The sequence below is a fragment of the Fusarium odoratissimum genome (assembly GCF_000260195.1).
Source record: "Fusarium odoratissimum NRRL 54006 unplaced genomic scaffold supercont1.6, whole genome shotgun sequence".
Classification (NCBI taxonomy): domain Eukaryota; kingdom Fungi; phylum Ascomycota; class Sordariomycetes; order Hypocreales; family Nectriaceae; genus Fusarium; species Fusarium odoratissimum.
Window position 1 is genome coordinate 1,193,777 of NW_022158692.1, and position 18,691 is coordinate 1,212,467.

Sequence of the window (18,691 nt, forward strand, 5' to 3'; positions counted from 1 at the left end):
GGTCGCGTGGCCTGCAGAAAATCCCGCTCCTAGCACCGCACTAACAGTGCGTGCCAAGAAAGAATTTTTACAGGAGAGAGTTGAATGAGAATCACTTCTATATCATTATCATCAGCCATAGGGTAAGTTGTGTGATGCCACACGCCGCCAGACGGAACAGTCATACTTCACCAAGTGTGGCATGCCAGAAACCCTAATTAGAACCAGTTGGTGTGGCTTCACCGAAACATGACAATGCACCAAGACAAGCTTTCACGGAAGATCATTCACAGTGGAACCAAAACATTCGAAGAGCCGAACCGCCTTTTTAATTTTCTCAGACCGTAGTTATCCCATTTTTACAGAGACCCAATCCAGCCATGAGTGGCCAATCCATCCACGCCAGAGACACGTAAGAACTGGTGAACAACCCGTGCGTAGCAACTTCGAAATTCGTGAGGGGGCGTAACCGTGCAGATCTTTAGATAGAGATCGCTTAGTCGAAGAGACCGAAGCCCATATCCTCGTCGGACTCCTCCTTCTCCTCTTCCTTCTCCTCCTCCTTGGCCTCCTCAGCGGCTCCGCCAGCGGCAGCAGCACCACCAGCGGCGGCACCACCAGCACCGCCGGAGGGAACGGAAGCGAGCTTCTCAGAGCCCTCAGCAATGAGCTGGATGATTGTTAGTACAGTACAGTCTCATAGTGAGTATCATTTAATCTTACCTCCTGGATGTCCTTGCCCTCAAGCTCGGAGATCAGGGTGTTGAGGCGCTCGTCGTCGGCCTCAATGCCAACGGACTCGAGAACGGCCTTGACATCGGCGGCAGAGGGGGAGGTGTTGCCTCCGAGGCCGAGAAGAAGGTAAGCTGCGAGGTGCTTCATTTTGATAGTGGTTTCTGATTCAAAAAGATATTAGAAAAAAGATCTTAATTGAAAAGATGTTGCGCTTGTCGAGTCCAAGCAGGGGGGGGAAGGCACTGTTATATACTCACATCTGAAGTCGGAAGAGAACACGAGAAATCAATCACTTTAACCGCAAGTTGGGCGGAGACTGAAACCTTCGAGTTCGATGGTGAGGTTGTTCGGTGTGACAAAAAGGAGAAAAGTTCGCGATCCCGTGAAAGCTAAAGGCGATTTTTGATCCTGTGGGAACCAGTACTTTGGCGAGACCGTGGGGTCACGTGCAGCGGGGTTTTTAGGCGCGTACTCACGCCGAAAGCACCTGAACCTTGAGACCTGAGGGTGATGGCGGGGGAGATCGGAACAAGACAAACGCCGGATCCGATAGACGCACCGCCACAGATTTTTAGAATCTCCACGTGACTGCGTTCAGCCTGTGGCGCTTTCCTGATTTCATGGCCTCGCCCATAAAGTTGGCTGTTGACTGATTCTTTGCTCTTCACTAACTGTGTGCTTTCTTCTTCTTTTGTTTCGTGATCGCCTGTATTTCAGGCGTATTTGATGAAATTTTCGAGCGAATACGACCACGAACAGCCCTCCTATCGACTCTGCGCCTCTTATCACCAGAAAGTCTTAAACTCTTGAGTTTAAAGACGTCAAAAAAGTGCCTGACGACAGACCGAGTGAACAAGCTTTAGCCAGCCGCTCAATGACTCACAATCCACGCCTGAGGCTACTTGTTCCTCTCTGTCTTTGAGGACTCTAGTCAACTGATATCTTTAAGTTTTTTTGACTACATTAACGACGCGATGCCGGTGAGTAACTGTCCGGAGGCAAACTTCGTGAGTATCAGGAAAAAGTTGACCATGGCTTTCAAGATTGGAGATCTCCTGGCCCAGATCAGCGGTGGTGATGAGGGGTCTTCCGTACCCCCCAAACAGGGCCTGGTCCGGTCGAACACGTTACCCAAAAGGAAGGCCGACGATGATCCTCGATCGAGTATTTCAAAGGCACCTCGAGTGACCACATTATCCAGTACCGTGGCACCACGAACGACACAATCCCCTACTGCTGTCTCAAGACCCAACCTCCCATCACGACCCGCCGACAGATCGATACCCTCACAACGACCCTCGAACCCCTCGAATGGCAGTAGTAAACCATCCGTCTTGTCGTCCAAACCCATGAATGGGGGTAACAGGGTCTCCAAGCCTGTTGCCCCCAGCAGACCGTCACCGGGTCCCGCTAGCGCATCTTCAGCACCACCGAAGAAGGGGTCTTTCGCCGAGATTCTTGCTCGGGCTCAGAAGGCCCAGCAATCGATGGGACAAGTTGGTAAGATCCAACACAAGAAGGTTGAAGGTGGTGCGTTGAAGAAGGTCAAGGAGGAGCCACCTGCCAAGGTCGATCCTCGAGCAGCCAAAAGTATGAAGCAACGTTCAGCACCTGCTCCCTCAGGCTACTCCGGTACAGCGAAACCAGGTCAAAGGCCAGCTCAACGGAATGGCGCGCCTGTGTCTGGAACCGGAAGGGATCCGCGTAACGGAAAACCCTTGCCTCCGTCAAAAGCAGAACGTGGCAAGATAGCCGGCAGCAAGTCCTCAGGCAGAGCCGCACCCCCTGAGGAAGAAACCAAGAAGGTGAAGAAGGCCGCCATGGCTACGACTGGTTATACTGGCACAGCCAGACCCAGACCAGGAGGTGACGTCGGCAAGAAGAAGAAGGAAGCCCCTCGTGGTGGCGCATTACTCAGTGCCCCACGAGCTCCTCGTCCATCACGTTCAAAGTCACGATTTGAAGACGATTACGACGAGGATCTGGATGATTTTATTGACTATGACGATGAAGAAGACGACGGTGGTCCACGATATGATTATGCTTCCGATGGTTCTTCAGATATGGAGGCGGGCATGGATGATATCGACGACGAAGAGCGGCAAGCAGAGCGACTTGCCAAAATCGAAGATCTCAAAGAAGAGCGACTCGAGAAGCAACTCAAGGCCGAGAAAGAGGCTCGTAAGCGACAGGCCTTGGAAGCCATGCGTGGTCGGCGCTGATGATGGAAACATCTCGACGTCTACTTGTACCATCTATTTGGTCACTCACCTTAGCTGTGTCTATCGTGCTTGGAGCTTACTCCCATAGCATCGGACATTACCGACCCTCACTCACCTTTGGATATCTGCACCATCCTTTCCCACTCGAGATTTCTTCGCACGCAAGCAACGTTCGAGGAGTTTGCTAGCAAGGGGCGTTTCACGAGCTTGACTTTTTGATCACATCTTCACAACTACCCCTTTTTGCACTTTGCTTCCGATTGTTTTAGGTTCAGGGGCTACATTAGCGACGGAGTTGTCATCTTTCCTCCCCCATTTTATTTCCCTTTGTTACGTCTTCATTCAGGGGTGGTTTGCATGGTTTTGGCAAAGGACACTGGCGATGCGGATGGATTACAGACAAGAAGGGGACAAAACCATTGAAGCTTTTTTTTTGTCAAGGGATGGCGAAGTCGATGTACTGTAGACAGAGATGGATATATGTAGACAACGCTTCACAATGGCATCGTTGTCTAGAAGTAATTGTTAAACCTCACGAGTCCTACGACATCCTATCATATACGCAAGACTTCCTGTTTCAACGTGATCTGTTCTTTTACAACTCTGGTGTTGTTTGAACCTCAGTTCCTCATTCTATCACTACGCCATTAGCACAACTTGAAGAGTACAGCGCACTCGCGCGATCATCGATGTCTTCTAGGTTGTTACTTCATTGCATACCAGTTGATAAACTAAACGTGTGTAACCATAAGAACCACAACTTTGCGGCGTCCATGAGTAGATTAATTGTTCATGTTGAGAAAGACTGGCTGGGCAATGCGCATGACAAAAGCATGAAATATATATTTTCCGATCCCAAGACGTCTAAAATTTAGACGCCATTAATGCCCTTGACTGATTAAATAACGCCTCATTTCCCAGTCCAATCCAAAAGCAATGCACCTCGTGAACGTCCCAACAAATGTGGTAAATAATCTTCAGTGAAGCTCACCACTGATATAGCCATGCTCTTGAACACCGTCCAGACAACCTGACATCGTTTGGGTCCGTGGAAAAGGTGCAGACGACCCACAGCAAGCTCGACGTTATAATCGGCTGTTATACTTATACACAGTATATAGAGAAACGTGAATTCCAGGCCAGGACAACTATCCTTGTAAGGGGTGCCAAGCCACAATCTGGCAGGCCAGATATCGATGAAGACAACATCGGGCCAGCACCGTGACATAAGTAGATCAAGGAAGATCGTCGCTCTTGGACGACTTGCCACCCGTGCTTCCATAAGGCCTCAGGTTCCATCCTTGATATGGTTTGACTCCCTGAGTGCTGCTACCGTTGGCACTAGGGATGATGGACGGAGGTGGGTTATGACGAGGCAAGTTAGGCTCTCGCTTGATAGGTGGAGGGGGAAGTGACGCCGATGCAGCAGGAAGAAGGCTTGAAGGAGGCGGATGGGCCGGTAGGTCAACCTTGACTGGCTTTGTCTCCTTTTTGACCTCAGGCTCCTCAGGCTGCATGAGCCCCTTTTTGCGAAGATACTGGATTGACTGAAGGACAGTAAGATCTTCTTGCTCCTTGTCGTTGAGAATCAATCGTTGCTGAATAGTGAGCCGTCCATTGTTGGCCTCACGATCCTTCATGGCTGCTTCGCGGACTTCAGGATCATGGACGAAGCGGCACTTGCCCTTCTTGCCGCATGTTCCACCAGTGGAATAATATTTGCAATGCTTGGATACGTCGGCTTTCTTGGCCGGCGGAGGAGGCGGGGGAGCAACATGGGCACGAGTAGACATAACTTCTGGCTCGTCATCTGATGACTCCTCTGTTGGATCTCGCATCTCGTCACCTTCGTCACCCTGTTCTCGCTTTCGCTTGATCGACGACTCAACTTTGCGCAACTGTCGTCTGAGTTTGTCGGCTTGTTTCTCTAGCGAGGAGGCCTTGTCTTCGCCATTTTGTGCCAACTCGGCATTCTTCTTGGCTTCTACGCGAGCCTTAGTGGGGAAATGCTTCTTTCTCTCCGCTAGGAAAGAGGCAACATCTTTCACACTGTAATTGTTAGCAATATTATAGCGGAAGGGCTACGAGTACTTACTTGAGTGTTTCTTGTCCGATCAAGTCCGTCAAAACCTTCTCCTCACCTTCGTCATCTTCAGACTCCGAATCCATACCAGGGGTAAGACCGAGCGTGTTGGTCTTGCGCTTCTTCTTCTTTCCCAAAGTTGGGGTTTCGGATTTGTGATGAGCAGAGTCGTTGTTTCCATGTTTCTGGTGACGTGACTTGTCATTTCCATGGTGACCTCCGCGACCTCGAGTGTTCCCGTCACGAAAGCCTCCTCTACCACGACGGTTGTTGTGGCCGTAGTAGCCGTCCTGATGATGACCAGGGGGTAGAGGGGGGCCAGGGTATGCCGGGTACTGAGGAGGAGGATAGTGAACTGCTCGTGGGTCATGAGGATAAGGCTGACCATAGCCATTAGCTGGTGGCATGGCTTCATGCTCATAGCCAGGTCGCACAGGACCATTTAACGGAGGCTTTGGGCCATTGCGGTCATTGTAACCACCGCGCCCTCTCCCGTTGCTATAAGGGCCTCCCGGGGGCTGTCCAGCACCACTCCACTGGGCCTGGTTTGGGGGAGGAGGTGGCCCTTGGTAAGGATAGGCCTGTGGAGCGCCGTAAGGTGGCTGTTGAGGGTATTGAGAGGGAGGGTATGGCTGGGCAGGATAGTTGGGATGGTAATTGCCTGGAGGCATAGAACCTTGCGGATGCCCATGAGGAGGATGCCCATGCTCTGGTCCCCATTGAGGCTGCGGAGGGTAGCTTCCTGCAGGGGGATGCGCGGCGCCGTAGGGGGGAGGGTTGTGATGGGGAGGATATGGCTGGCCATTGTATTCATAATGACCTTGAGGGGAGCCATGGTAGTCTCCACGGCCGCTATTGTAATGGCCACCGCGTCCTCGTCCGTGATGCCCTCCTCGACCTTGGCCATGTTGAGGGTATGATGGAGCTTGTGGCCCATAACTTGAAGTTCCACCAGAAGAAGGCGGCGGTGGCGGAGGTGGAGGACCGTAACCGTAACCTGACATGGTGAAGATAAGTGTTGATGACAATAGACGTAGGGGGGGTCGATGCTCAGGTGGCAGGATTTGAAGATCGCGAAGGGCAAAGTCGGATTTTCAGCTGGAGATCGAAACTTCAAGGCGTGCGTTTGTAATTGAATCGATTGTTTGTTTGCAAAGTTACTCGATGGAGTGTCGGAATTCAGCGAGTCGAAAGTCGGGAGTGGTGAAAAATCTAGGGAGTTGCAGTGATGGAGTAAAAGTTTACGTAGGATAAGACAACGTGAGAAGGAATTCAAGTGAAAGAGAGTAGGAATCAGAGTTATAATTATCTTGTTGGAACTCTCAGGCTGGTAATTGAGGCAATGGCACCAGGACTGCAGTTGCCCGTTTGTGATGCCCTTTCCAAAAAAAAAAAAAAAAAAAAAGACGGCACGCCAATGATTGAAAGATGGAAGGAGCTTCCTCTGGAGCGCCAGACTGTGACGAACTTCCCTGTACACCGCAGTCACGGTTGGTGTACCAGTCTTCTTTCAGAAGGCGGTGAGATGCTTGGAGCTCCAATTCAACCGAAGGCGGCTTAGCGGCACTGGCATTCTTTTCTGCCGCTCTCAAGGTTATTTGGGCGCTGAGAAACACCCTGAGGCTGGTACTGAAGAACTTCATAGAGCTGAATTTCTTTTCATAGGTCTTGAGCGATCTTTTACTTCTCCTTTATCCCTGACTTACCAGAAGACTCATATTGGCGCATTTCTCCCGCACTCGGTGTTCCAATGTTCATCTTGGTTTGTTTCACCCTGCTATAGATGCATGAATGAAGAACTCATAAGTTGTTTAGACGAAGATCGCCGACTTGGTGCAAATTGCGCCGGAGGATTTCTCCAAGCGCAGCATAGACGCAATCGAAGACAACATCAATGCCAAATATTCCAATAAAGTGAGATTTATTTTACGCATCGCACATTGAATCCGTGACTAACAGAGCGTTGCAGGTTATACAAAAGATTGGACTTTGTATCTGCTTGTACGATTTGCAGTGGGCTTCAGAAGGTCTCATTGGTCATGGCACAGGTTTGGTGAACGTGAACAGTGAGTAGAAATGCACTTTGAACTTGAGGTGAAGCTAATGGAGCATCGCGCAGCTGAGTTTCGTATGGTCGTATTCCGTCCCTTCAAAGGTGAAGTCATGATTGGCAGAATACGAAGTTCTACACCTGCAGGTATCAATCTGAGAACAGATTTCTTCGACGATATCTTTGTGCCATTTGAGGAGTTACCAGAGGGTGCTGAATAGTGAGAAGCCCGTGATGGTACACATATGCAGATGCTAACACTGTGCAGCAACCACAGCGAACAACTCTGGATCTGGAATCTCGATGAGGATCGACTCTTCTATGATAACCATGAGATGGTTCGCTTTCAAGTAATCGAGGAGGAGTGGCACGATCAAGCTCCCGCTGGACCAACACAAGCCGAAGATTCACCTTTGAAAACTCCGTACCGCATCAAGGCTAGTATGGCTGCTGAAGGATTAGGTGTATGCCTCTGGTGGGATGGAGCATAGTGTTGGATAATGGACTGAGGAATTATTGAAGAACAAGGGCCCAGGAAAAATATGTCACCGCGTTTTATTTGGCGTATGTGCATTTGCTCGTTCTATGAATCTACGATTTGATACCCGCCAAAAAACGTTCCTCAACGTTGTCCAGAACAGAGTAGTGCTCCACAACGTTCAAGTTCTCAATCTCGGCCACGAACTGCTTGTGGGGGTCCTGGCCAGGACCACCCATCATGGGGTTGGGCATCTGCTGCGCTTGCATTTGCTGGGCAACCTGGCTGGCGGCTACATTGTGTTAGTGCATGGTCAAGGAATTGCCAGATCAGGACGCCTACCATTGTCACTGCCAAGAAGGAACACATAAACAAACTGGAGACCGAAGATGCAGAGGAAGTACCAGCTGATACTGGACATCCATCGAGGATCCATTTCCCTGGTCTGAACACCAGCCTGGAGCATGCTCTTGAACTTGATAGTAATGGGGAAGGGCAGTTTCACTATTACGATTAGTCTTGTCTATATTCAATGATAATTCAACATACTGATGACATATCCACTGAAGAAGGCGTTAATCCAGCTCATGATGAGTGTATTGGGGATAATCATGGCCATATTGTTCTTCATCATACCCATCATTCCGTCCATAGCGCTGGGATCGGACAGAGGGTTGGCAGGAGGTTGGCCCTTGCGATCGGGCTCCTTAAGGTATGTTCCGGCCTCGTAATTGGTTGTCAGAGTATCACGTCGAGACTCGAATGCCCTCTGTGAGAGGACATGGTGGTTGGTCCGAAGAGCTACACCCCGAGCAAGGAAGCGTTGCTCACGCATCGCCTTTTCGTCCTGCTTCTTAGGCGCGGTCGCCATAAGGACAGATGCGTAATGACGGAGCACACCAGTCAAGACCATGACAATGGTGATGGGGATAAGGATCCAGTAGCTACAAGCTCAAGTTAGTGGTTTAGTCCATTGGCGGATCGGTCGGGAGGCGACGAACAATAACTGAGGATCCCTATGAAGGGTCTGAACCGGAGCTTGCGCCATGATGTCGATGTTCGGGGACGTGGAATAGCAGCGTTGGGAAGGGCGAAGCTGATGTCGCGTTGCAATGGAGCTGTTGGAGACGTGAGGTTCAAGGTCGTCAAATAGCCACGATTCAAGGCAACTGACGCCACATGTAAGGCGGAGCTGCATGATTGGTGGCGGTACACTAACGACCCTGGAGCAGCCACACTTTACGGAGGGCCTTAGCTGTTCCGGGCTAGGCTTTTGATGAAGGGACAGCTATCCACATGCTTCAGCCCCACGACAGACTTCCCATGACAGCGAGTCTCTATACTTATACACAGAGAAAACGGCCACTTTCTTTAGCAACATACCACAGCACTCAATTTCTCCGACACAAGCCATTGCAGGCTTATAATTCATTATGGCCAACGCCGCTGAAAAGATCTCGGTCTATAATCTTGCTGGTAAGCTTTCCAGCTCCTTATAAACTCTTATACGGGACAATCTTCTGACACGGTGGCTCTTCGCGACACAGATCTCAAGAACACATCCGACGATGCTATCCCCAACTATCTAAACTCTCTCAAGTTCCGCCAATCTCACACCCTCACCGATGTCCGTCTTGCGCTCGGATACACTGCTTTCGGTATTGCAGCTGCTTGTTTCCTCTGGGACTACAAGCTAGGCTTTGAGAGCACGAAATACTACACAGCTGCTGCCGTTACGCTCTACACCTTGATCAATGGCGTCTTGACACTATGGATTATGTTCCGTGAAAAGGGTGTTGTGTACGAGGGAACTTCACCCTCAGGAGAGAAGGTCAGGCGAAGTTACTCGCATCTTCTTTACAGTCTACTAACACCTTTGTTAGATCTCCATCAGCAGCTCTACAAAGAAGAACGTCCCCATCTACAACCTCACTATTACTGTCACTGATAAGAACTCGAAATCCACCGTTCACAAAATCTCTAAGCCTTTCAGCGGCTGGTTCGACCAGACTGGCCAATTTGTTGCTGTTCCCTTCCAGGAGCTCCTCGCCAACTCAGTACCTTTGATCGGCAAGCGGGACCCCAAGCGTGTCACCGTCTCTAAGGAGTTGTTGGATGCCAGCCCTGATGTTCTCGATGCTATTCTGGCTGCCAACGCCACTGGTGCCGAGGCCGCATCCACACCAGAAGTAACTGAAAAGAAGGGTGGCAAGCGACGCAAGGCGTAAAAAGGGGTATAGTGTAGCTTAAAGAGAATAAGAAGTGGTTATATATAGTATGGCGTTTGTAGGGAATCATCTTGATACCATGCACTGACAGGACATTGTCAGAACTCCGGCAGAACGTCTGATTATGGTTCTTGTGCTTAATTATTGTCCAATTCCGAATGATCTCTTTGTGTTATATGAATCTTTTCCGACTACCTATCTAGCGCCAATCAAGAAAAGGAGATCAAGTCCCACAGTCCTATCACATTGCCTCTATGTAAAAAACAGCTCATCTTACTTGAGATCTGCCCAAGCTGCCCTGGCCAATCGTGCTGTCTTTCTCACCTCTCGTACGCGGTGTCCACAAACCAATGTCAACTGTCGTTGCACTTGAGGCGCATGTGGTATCAAGTGCTGGGAGTCGTATGTCTGTGGTAGGCTCCCCACGATCTCCAGCGCAAGCTTGCCGCAAGCACCCTCCGTCTCTACATCAGCAGATGCGGGAGACGGTTTATGTGAGAAGACACTGCTGCAGATCTTGATGATGCTTCGAATGTGCCCCTTACCCTTCTCGGGAGCCTCTGCGAGTGTATTCTTAATCACATCCAGGGCGGCCTTGGTTTCAGGGCCGATGCCACTGTTTTGCGCAACGGCGATCGAGATTCGGAGGATGCTGTCTGCATCGGCTTCATAAATTGGGAAGTTCATGTGCTTAACCATGAGCAACACGGCGGTGCTGTAGTTCGCCTTGACCTGTTGGTCCTGGACCTCTGTTTCCTTTCCAGTAGCGGCTTGTAGCATTGGGCTGACAAGTTGGAAATAGACCTTCTGGGTCCAGAGAGGCTTGACGATGGCATAACACTCTTTGGTAAGCGGTTGCTGGGGGGCCACGATCATTTCAAGTCGTCGAGCAAGTTCAGTGCCAAGCTTGGGATCTTTAGGCGATTCCTTGACCACATCTAACAGTGTCTTGGCCTCCTTGCCGCTATATCGTCTGACCATTCCCGCAACAAGGGCATAAATGGAGGTGATTTGCTCCAAGCGAGAGGCGTCATTTCCTGACGTAGATGCGGGTGACAGACTCGAGGATCGTTGTTCCAGAGCTGTTATGAGGCTTGGAACAGTCTCAACTTTGAACTTGTTTGCTAGAATAGTCAAGATGGAAAGAGTCACTGGTCTGCTGAAGTTTGTGTCCGCTGCGAACCCGCTGAGAATCAACTCTTGGGCAACCCCAATGTCAAACTATAATCGAGTTAGCGATAAAGAATACGGGCTATGATCACAGTGACCTTACTAGACGAGATACTGCTGATGGTTGCAAAGCTTGCAGTATACCAAAAGCTAGAACATTTGGCGCTTCGGATGCTAACCAACTCCAAGATGAGCCATTCTCCAAGCTTGACTGAGCTTCCGGTACCGTCTGGGGAACCCTAATCGACTCATCACGAAAGAGGCTAATTGCAAAACTCTCGGCTTTGAGTGATGTTTGTTGAGTTTCACTGAACTCGTGGATGACAAAGCCTGCAAGAGTGGAAATAAGATGAAGGTACTGGTGTCCAGAGACTTCATCGACATTGGCGAAGTCATCACTCAAACTCAGAGCTTGTTTGCCTGTCTGAGGATGTGTATCAACTACCTTCGTTGCTCGGCGATAGAGTCGTCTAGCAATGAATAGGGTAACGAGTAAGAACTCGCTTCTAATCTCGGCCACAGAGGCTGACTGAGGAACTTGGCTATGATATTCAGGAGACGACTCAGTTACTGTCTCCCCGCCAAGCAGACTCAAGGCAGGGTACGCAGAGCCGATCTTCTGTAAGGGCTCGCCTTCGATGGAGAATTCTTTGTCGGGGTTCTTTGCCAAGCAGGCGTCGTTGAAATATCGAATAGTGGATTGGATTGTAGCGACCAGGGCACACCAAATTTCAGGATCCGACTTGGACTCGAGCGAATCAAAGAGTTCTGATAGGAATGCGCGGATAGAGTAAATGAAGTGATCGAAACCGTCGCGTGGTGTGAAAGGTAGTTCTGAGGAGCCCAGATATGCAACCAAACCTCCAAGAGTCTTGATCGTCTCAACCGTATCGGGAACATTACCATTTTGTCGGCTAGAGCGAATGATGCTCAAACTCTCATCCACTAGACCGTCGAAGCCACGAGGGAAGTACCGAATAGCCCGTTGGAGAGCCTGGGCAGCATCGTTAATGAGTTCATCGCCCCCAGATGATCGAGGATACCCGGGACCCGACTTCTTGAGAATGGCAAAGAGAGATGAGCAGATTTCTGAGCAAGCTGACTCGGGAAGTAATCGCTGAGAGATGTCGCTTGCGCCGTTGTTGGACAGATCCAATGACTTGGAGGGCCGTTGGCAAACCAAAACTCCAGCTCCCGGAACTGCTTGTGTAGCAACCTTTATATCATCATACGAGGCATCCGGTTTAGAGCCAAGACTGACAGGGTTCTTAAAGGTGTCTTGGTAAAGAGACTTGAAGAAACCGTCGATGGCAGCAAAATCCTCTCGGTCCTCAGCAGCCATATTTGTGTCAACTAGTAAGAAGCGGGTTTCTAGGATGATGTGCAAGACCTTCAGAAGATCCTGGGTGTGAACGGGTGCCTTTGGATGTCGCAAGTTCTCTTTGATATGCGTGATAACGGGAGCAGCCATTAGGACAAAAGCGCTTGGCTTGGAGCTCAAGACACTAACCATGAGTCGGCCGGCGGACGAGGCATACATGGTTGTCGCGAGGTCTGGTACGCAGTCTCGGGTAACCGATAGTGTGTAATCGCGGAGGCTATCCCCAGCGAGTCGTCGAGTGAGAGACTTGAGAACTTCCAATGTGCCCCAGATGGTATCTTCTATTTCGCCATTTCGAACCTCGTATTTCAAGCTGCCCCATATTTGGTTGGCGTAGGGAGCAATTGCCTTCTGTGGATGGCTGTACTCATCGAGACAAGCTTGCATGGTTTTGAGGATATCGAGCTGGATTTGGTCAGCTGAATTTCTCTTTTTAAAGAATGGGGCTTACTAACCTTGACATTGACCGTTACAGCATCTCCCTGATCCAGTTTGCCCAAAAGGAACGGAAAGACCTTATCAGCTAATAAGTGGTTTGCTGAAAAGCACTTTCGCAGTTGTAGCTTCAACTCTTCAGGGGTAATTGCAACCTGAGATGCTCTAGGGAGCGAAATGGGGAAGTATGGCTTGAAAACACCATACACCTCCTCCAATACATCTTGAGAGACTGTATACTCAGACATGAACAATCTCAAGATATCAAACCACACCATCAAACACTCAGGGTCTCGCTCACTTCTGCACAGTTGAATCAAGTCGAGCACAAAGCCAGCAGACGAGCCATGCGTGTTCTGTAAGTCGCTGGCGACACCAGGAGTTGTCATGAGTAGTCGTATGAGCTCGTAGATTTCGAGTCTGGTCTTAGATACTTGGCGTGGGAAGTCGTCCTTGAGGGAGCACACTTTCTGGATAATGTCGTGTCCCATGTGCCGTTGGAAGGACTTCATGGCGACTATCCTAGATAGAGCGCTTGCGGAGGGCATAATTCCAGCTTTATGATCGACCTCGAACATGGCTCCGAAGAAGCTGACCAATAGTTTCACTGATCAATTGTTAGACGAAATCGGAGTCATGTTTTGTACATGAGCTTACCTTGACTGGGTTTCAGAATATCATTGCTTAGGAAATCCAACGTCCGTGATAGAAACTCAAGCGCTATTACAGTTAGACATGGCCGATGCCACGATGTATGAACCGAGACTCACCCTTTGCCCTCGCCGTCCAATCTGGTGTCTCATTCTCGGCCTCATTACCACCACCTGGCATCCAAGGTTGCACAGCTTCGACCCATCGAGCTACAGGGTTTGTATTGGACGCTGCAGTTTGAATCTCTAGACAAAGTCAGAACATCTTCATTTAGCAGGGATGGACTAAAGTACCGTTGGCAGCCTTCTTGGCTATCGCTGTCTGTTGCCCCTCATTGTCGGCCAGAACAAATTCAAGAGCCCACTGCCTAAAGTCCGCCATCGTGGACAATTTGAGACTGCACAGTCCCTTTAATCGTCTTTTAGGATGTAAAAAGCCGACAAATCGCCCAATACCACACAATCTGTATAGCGAAACTTGCAACTTTGCCCCTCGAGTTTGCGATAGTGAAGTGGCAGAAAGCTGATGCCCACCAAAAGCGGTGAAATTGTATGGCGGGGTAGTTGAGCGCTGTAGTTGGCTTTCTGCAGAGTGATGTCAAAGTAAGAAAATAATATGAGAGACGTTGTGAAATAAGGCCCGGATTCTTTGGTATATCCTGGGTTTCGAGGTTTTTGATATAAGTCTTATCAGATTGGTCCAATTGCTGAAGCCCTCTTTGTCATCATGCCAAACTCCGAAGCCGGCCATCGACCTCAACGGAGATGTCCCGTCATTCCGCAGACACGGCCCCACTACAGTATTTCTTAAGTGACGACAGCGAATTTTGGTGGTCAACCCCTGTATTTCTTTCTCCGTCATCGACCTTCAAAACACATCAACACAGCTGAGCCCGACACGTCCACAGGTGGCTTGTCGACTCAATTGACCTTCAGCATGGCCTCACTACGAATTCCTGCCCTTCGCCGGCTTGTAGCCGCTCCCATACGCACCACCCGAGCTATCAACCAGCGACGATGGGCTCAAGTTCACGATATTCGCTTCCTCGCGACAACCCAACCTTCGCAAGCCGTCGTCGAGAAGTACAAAGAGAAGCTGAACCAGAAGGCTCAAAAAGAGGGCCTCCAGAGCATCGACCAGCTCAAGGCAGCTTACGCTGACAAAATTGATGCTGAGCGTCGAAAGAGTGGTATTGAGATTCCAGTTGGAACAATTCCTCAAGCACCCGAAACACCAGTTGTTCAACCTAACGCCGACAACCCCCCTGGACAAGACCAACCCACCAGAGACCCTCGCGATCCTCCTACCACTCCTCCTCAACATCCTCCAGCCGGCTCGGATAAGCCTGCTATTAAGACTCTAAATGACATCATTGACCTCCCCAAGGCACGGGAGCTTCCAGAGAAGGAGCTTACAGCTATCTGGCGTCTACGACATGCCTCATCTGAGCAGAACCTCTGTGCTGTAATCCCGATGTCTACATACAAGGCCATGGAGGACGCTGCACGAACAGCACCTCAATTCGTCCTCCCAGTGCCTCATCCCGCCCAAGGCGCAGAGATTCACTTCCTGCAGTGGACCTTTGATACCGCGTCCAAGACTAGCACTGTTTTGTTCACCCAGCTTGCTGAATACAAGAACAGAGGCGAGTTTGCGCAGCCTCACACTACCATCACACACCACCTCGACCTTGCCGATGAGCGAGGTCTGGTTTTGATGCAGGGTCAGGTCCTGCCTGACCGAGGTGTTACACCAGAGAACGCCAAGTGGCTACTCATGTCTCTACAGCGATTCTACGGTGGTTGGGATGGTGAGGAAGTCGAGCTGACTGGTGAGCGTAAGGATAGGGCTGAGGAGCGAAAGAAGCTGCTGAACTGGTTCGCAGCTGGCGATTCAAGATTCAGCGTTGATAAGCTGCTGGAGGAGGCTGAGCGCATGGGTTAAGTATGGGGGCATTCAGTTTCAACCATGAGTTTCGCACCATGGTTTTGTGTTATTACAGGCAAAGAGCGCGACATCCACCTATGAAAGGCAATGAATTGTAGAATATACGACTAGTGTACAAGATAATTTAAACACCTACCACGTCCTACGAAACTCTCTCGTTTGCCGTGATCTCATTTCTTCGATATAAAGAGGTTGTAGACTTGCTACTAAGCACTGCAATTGATGCAGGCGCTGTAATTAGTATAAGAGATCATGTTAACTTAATCCATGTTTAAAATAGCATGTCTGAACTCGTTGCCTCGGTATTCAACATAACATGTACCAACCTCAACGTCATCCAAACAACACCATCGCCCCATAGTGAAATTCAACTCGAGGTATCTGAAAGTGCTGATATTCACAAAGCCAAGCAGAGGTATCCATAACATGATATCAATCCATATATGCTCAAATCCGTATATCCTTTTTGTGTTCCATGTATATCCGCATCCCTCTTTCATCTCCGTGTATTAGTTCGTGTCTATCGTTATGTCTCTTTGAACACTTTCTAAGTCTCGCCGCTACTACTCGATTGGCACTCCTCTACCACATCTTCTTTGACAGACAGTTTCTCCTTTTCTGGTAGCACCGCCTCACAACCTTCAGGGACGCGGCAAATATCGCGTGCATTGCATGTCTTCCATAGAACCTCACGTACTTCTTTGAAAACCTGATCGACCGCATCCATCGCCCAGATGACATCTAGATGTTCGTATTCAGGAATCACCTTGCTGTGGACCAAGTTGACATGAGGCTCGCGGCCCTTCTCAAACCGCCGGAGCAGTTTCCTTCCGTCAACAAGATCGTCGTTACCACAAACCCACATAGCCATAGGTGGTGCTTGTTTGTTGTACCACGCGGTAGAGCCCTTGGGATGTTTTCGATGAGCTTCGAGCGCCGATGAGGTCCTTGGTGTCACGGGCCGTCCATCTCCCTTGGAATCCATGTGCTCCTCAGCTCTAACAATCTCTTTCGTCGACAAGATACATTTGTGCTTGGCAAAGCACTCTCGGCCAAGCCACCATCGCATAGACTCGGCGCTGACGTAAACAGGCGCAAACTGGAACATGCGATTGCGAAGGCCACGATCCCAACGGGCGTCAGTCCAGTCAAACAGAAACGAGAAGACTTTGTAACCAAGCCAGCCATATAGACGGGGATCCAACAGTTTGTGCATCTGCATCATGAAAGGAATGAATGCATGGATGCCAAACATGAGACGAAATAGACCTGGCGAAATGATTCGCATGAACTTGAAGTACATTTTGCCGATTAACGGGCCAGCATATGCGGCTGGGGCGAGAGCGCAGAATACGGTCAGCTTCTCGCCCAGCTCAGGTCGCTGTTCTTTGGCCAAAGCGACAAAGGTTTGAGTTGTACCTTGGGAGTGGCAGATAAGTCCAATCTTTTCGAAACCCGTCTCTGTGATGACTCGCGACGTCAACGCGGGAAGATCGAAAACACCCATCTGTCTAATATTCCAGCACCACATCCTCGGGTCGTTGTACTCAAGCAGTGCATGCTTGGGCTTGAACCCACAACGGTTGTTGCCAAGCCACACGTCATAGCCAGACTTGCACAGCCAGAAAGCGAGAGAGTCGTCATCATTACAGCAATAAGCACCCGAGCTTTGTAGGAGGCCATGCATGAGCAGCACGGGGAACTTTGGCTTCTGTGATGGGTCTTTGAGCTTCTTCCTCTGGGGTTGGAATACTTCTGGCCCTTGATCAGACCTCAAGCTTTCCTCCAATTCGGTATACTCTTTGGGGTCGTAAACATGCCATAAGTCGATTATGAATCCGTCTTCGGTCTGAACCTCAAATGTCTCAACGTCTAGACCAACTCTGCGCGCATAATATGCGACGTCACAGATGATTGGGTCTGGTCCGCCTTCGGTTGGTGGGAATTCCTCAGCATTTTCCATCCTGTCTAGCGTTCGTCCATTTGGTGATTTTTGCTTCCAAGACTTTTCTTGCTCGCGTCTTGCTTGAGCTCTGCGTTTCTCTTCTTCATAGAACGGCCTATCAGAATCAGGATCGCGAAAAGTCAGCCGGTACCAGATGTTCTTCCAGATCATGGGTATCGTCGTAAACAATGAGCCCAAGACGATAACGCCGAGAAATGCCAGACTGAGAAAGAATGCGCTGATTCGAAAGAACATGCATTGAAGATTGCGCAACATATTGGGAGGCCCATATAGCGGCAGTGGAGGGAAGAGAGGATTGGTATGAGAAGGGGGTGTTTGTTTTCGCAATGTGCTGTTGCTGTTGGACTTTTGTAGAGATGCGCCATTCTGTTCTGAAGGCAACTGAACAACCTTTTTTTGCTCGGGGTTTGCGTTCTCGACATTGGATATTTTCTCCTTGGTTTCGTTTCCTGCTTTGATTTCGACACTCTCAGGCTCGCCTTGAAGCTCTTCCCTCAGGACATTAAGCCTATGCGCCTCCTGCAATGGCACACCCGGGAGTCGTTTTCCATCTGAAGTGATGATAACAGGGTCATGAGGCGTGACAAATTTTGCTTCGATGGCAACTCCGGGGTCTTCGCTCGTTGGATGTTGGTGTGAGAGCTTCTCAGCTTGTTGTGTGAATTGGACGGCTGTCTCGGCTAGTTTCTTGCCAACGACTTTAGGGTGATGCTCCTGCGTCGCAGTTGACGAGCCATGCTGTTGTTGTGTCATAGTTCCTATGCAATTATCGATTATGATGGCCGACTCGGCCAGTGAAGAACGTGTAGATACCAGATGATAATGTGGCTATGGCTGTGCGGAACAAGTAGTCAAGCGATTGGACGACTGCCGGCCTTGAGATGCGCTGTGGAAGAGAGATCTACTGTTCAGGGAACAATTCGCATGTTGGACAGGGGATTATGAAGGATTACGGAGATATAAATCCAGGACGGATATCGCCAGTGCGAAAACAGGTCAAGGATCGATAAAAAGAGGGTGGGATCACAAGGAGAATAGATCAGATGGTGTACGTCCAATATTCCACTTAACGGACAGACCGATTGTTGACTTCAGTCTCGGTTGTTATGCGGTGTATAAGGGACTGGCGTGATGATAAGAAACTGTCTAGACCGAGTCTTTTCTTTTGTGATGGTTAAAAAGAAGGAAAAAGCCGTTTCAAACTCATCAAACAGGCCAGCAATGTTTAATCATGGGAAGTGACAGGGCAATCAACTGTGAATGGTCACCAAGATACTCGTGGGTTTGACTAAAAAGGAACCCCACTCATAGAGTGGGCGGCAAAATTCTGGGACAAGGGCAAAATTCTGGGACAGCCGAATACCCC

General features: G+C 49.7%; 9 protein-coding genes across 11 annotated transcripts; 4 read left to right on the top strand and 5 right to left on the bottom strand.

Annotated features, from left to right (window-relative positions):
- Nucleotides 1-99: 99 nt before the first annotated feature.
- On the bottom strand, nt 100-1,171 carry FOIG_05059 (50S ribosomal protein LP2). Its single transcript, XM_031203443.1, has 3 exons — nt 972-1,171; nt 703-875; nt 100-649 (listed from the first exon to the last, which is right to left on the bottom strand). The coding sequence occupies exons 2-3, from the start codon at nt 859-861 to the stop codon at nt 476-478; spliced, it is 333 nt and encodes a 110-aa protein (XP_031067022.1). The 5' UTR covers nt 862-875; nt 972-1,171; the 3' UTR covers nt 100-475.
- A 167-nt stretch (nt 1,172-1,338) lies between these two features.
- FOIG_05060 (uncharacterized protein) lies at nt 1,339-3,573 on the top strand. Its single transcript, XM_031203444.1, has 2 exons — nt 1,339-1,694; nt 1,758-3,573. Exons 1-2 carry the CDS (start codon nt 1,689-1,691, stop codon nt 2,934-2,936), a joined length of 1,185 nt encoding a protein of 394 aa, XP_031067023.1. The 5' UTR covers nt 1,339-1,688; the 3' UTR covers nt 2,937-3,573.
- On the bottom strand, nt 3,504-6,424 carry FOIG_05061 (uncharacterized protein). The gene is made up of 2 exons (XM_031203445.1): nt 5,032-6,424; nt 3,504-4,985 (listed from the first exon to the last, which is right to left on the bottom strand). Exons 1-2 carry the CDS (start codon nt 6,021-6,023, stop codon nt 4,172-4,174), a joined length of 1,806 nt encoding a protein of 601 aa, XP_031067024.1. The 5' UTR covers nt 6,024-6,424; the 3' UTR covers nt 3,504-4,171.
- Nucleotides 6,425-6,628: 204 nt separating this feature from the next.
- FOIG_05062 (DNA-directed RNA polymerase III subunit RPC8) lies at nt 6,629-7,890 on the top strand. The gene is made up of 5 exons (XM_031203446.1): nt 6,629-6,781; nt 6,835-6,933; nt 6,989-7,085; nt 7,139-7,289; nt 7,338-7,890. Exons 1-5 carry the CDS (start codon nt 6,770-6,772, stop codon nt 7,558-7,560), a joined length of 582 nt encoding a protein of 193 aa, XP_031067025.1. The 5' UTR covers nt 6,629-6,769; the 3' UTR covers nt 7,561-7,890.
- Nucleotides 7,363-8,707, bottom strand: FOIG_05063 (uncharacterized protein). Of its 2 annotated transcripts, XM_031203447.1 has the most exons (4): nt 8,549-8,707; nt 8,097-8,491; nt 7,890-8,051; nt 7,363-7,839 (listed from the first exon to the last, which is right to left on the bottom strand). In XM_031203447.1, exons 1-4 carry the CDS (start codon nt 8,593-8,595, stop codon nt 7,661-7,663), a joined length of 783 nt encoding a protein of 260 aa, XP_031067026.1. In that variant the 5' UTR covers nt 8,596-8,707; the 3' UTR covers nt 7,363-7,660. The 2 variants fall into 2 exon arrangements, with proteins under 2 accessions (XP_031067026.1, XP_031067027.1); XM_031203448.1 differs by having other exon boundaries at nt 7,363-8,051.
- Nucleotides 8,708-8,857: 150 nt separating this feature from the next.
- FOIG_05064 (uncharacterized protein) lies at nt 8,858-9,980 on the top strand. Its single transcript, XM_031203449.1, has 3 exons — nt 8,858-9,023; nt 9,095-9,378; nt 9,431-9,980. The coding sequence occupies exons 1-3, from the start codon at nt 8,981-8,983 to the stop codon at nt 9,773-9,775; spliced, it is 672 nt and encodes a 223-aa protein (XP_031067028.1). The 5' UTR covers nt 8,858-8,980; the 3' UTR covers nt 9,776-9,980.
- FOIG_05065 (uncharacterized protein) lies at nt 9,822-14,089 on the bottom strand. Of its 2 annotated transcripts, XM_031203450.1 has the most exons (6): nt 13,706-14,089; nt 13,532-13,657; nt 13,419-13,481; nt 12,782-13,368; nt 11,049-12,731; nt 9,822-10,996 (listed from the first exon to the last, which is right to left on the bottom strand). In XM_031203450.1, exons 1-6 carry the CDS (start codon nt 13,791-13,793, stop codon nt 10,049-10,051), a joined length of 3,495 nt encoding a protein of 1,164 aa, XP_031067029.1. In that variant the 5' UTR covers nt 13,794-14,089; the 3' UTR covers nt 9,822-10,048. The 2 variants fall into 2 exon arrangements, with proteins under 2 accessions (XP_031067029.1, XP_031067030.1); XM_031203451.1 differs by lacking the exon at nt 9,822-10,996 and having other exon boundaries at nt 11,014-12,731.
- A 66-nt stretch (nt 14,090-14,155) lies between these two features.
- Nucleotides 14,156-15,538, top strand: FOIG_05066 (ATP synthase mitochondrial F1 complex assembly factor 1). The gene has a single exon (XM_031203452.1). The coding sequence runs from the start codon at nt 14,349-14,351 to the stop codon at nt 15,354-15,356; it is 1,008 nt and encodes a 335-aa protein (XP_031067031.1). The 5' UTR covers nt 14,156-14,348; the 3' UTR covers nt 15,357-15,538.
- On the bottom strand, nt 15,436-18,600 carry FOIG_05067 (uncharacterized protein). Its single transcript, XM_031203453.1, has one exon. It carries the CDS (start codon nt 18,076-18,078, stop codon nt 15,907-15,909), a length of 2,172 nt encoding a protein of 723 aa, XP_031067032.1. The 5' UTR covers nt 18,079-18,600; the 3' UTR covers nt 15,436-15,906.
- Between the last annotated feature and the right edge of the window lie 91 nt (nt 18,601-18,691).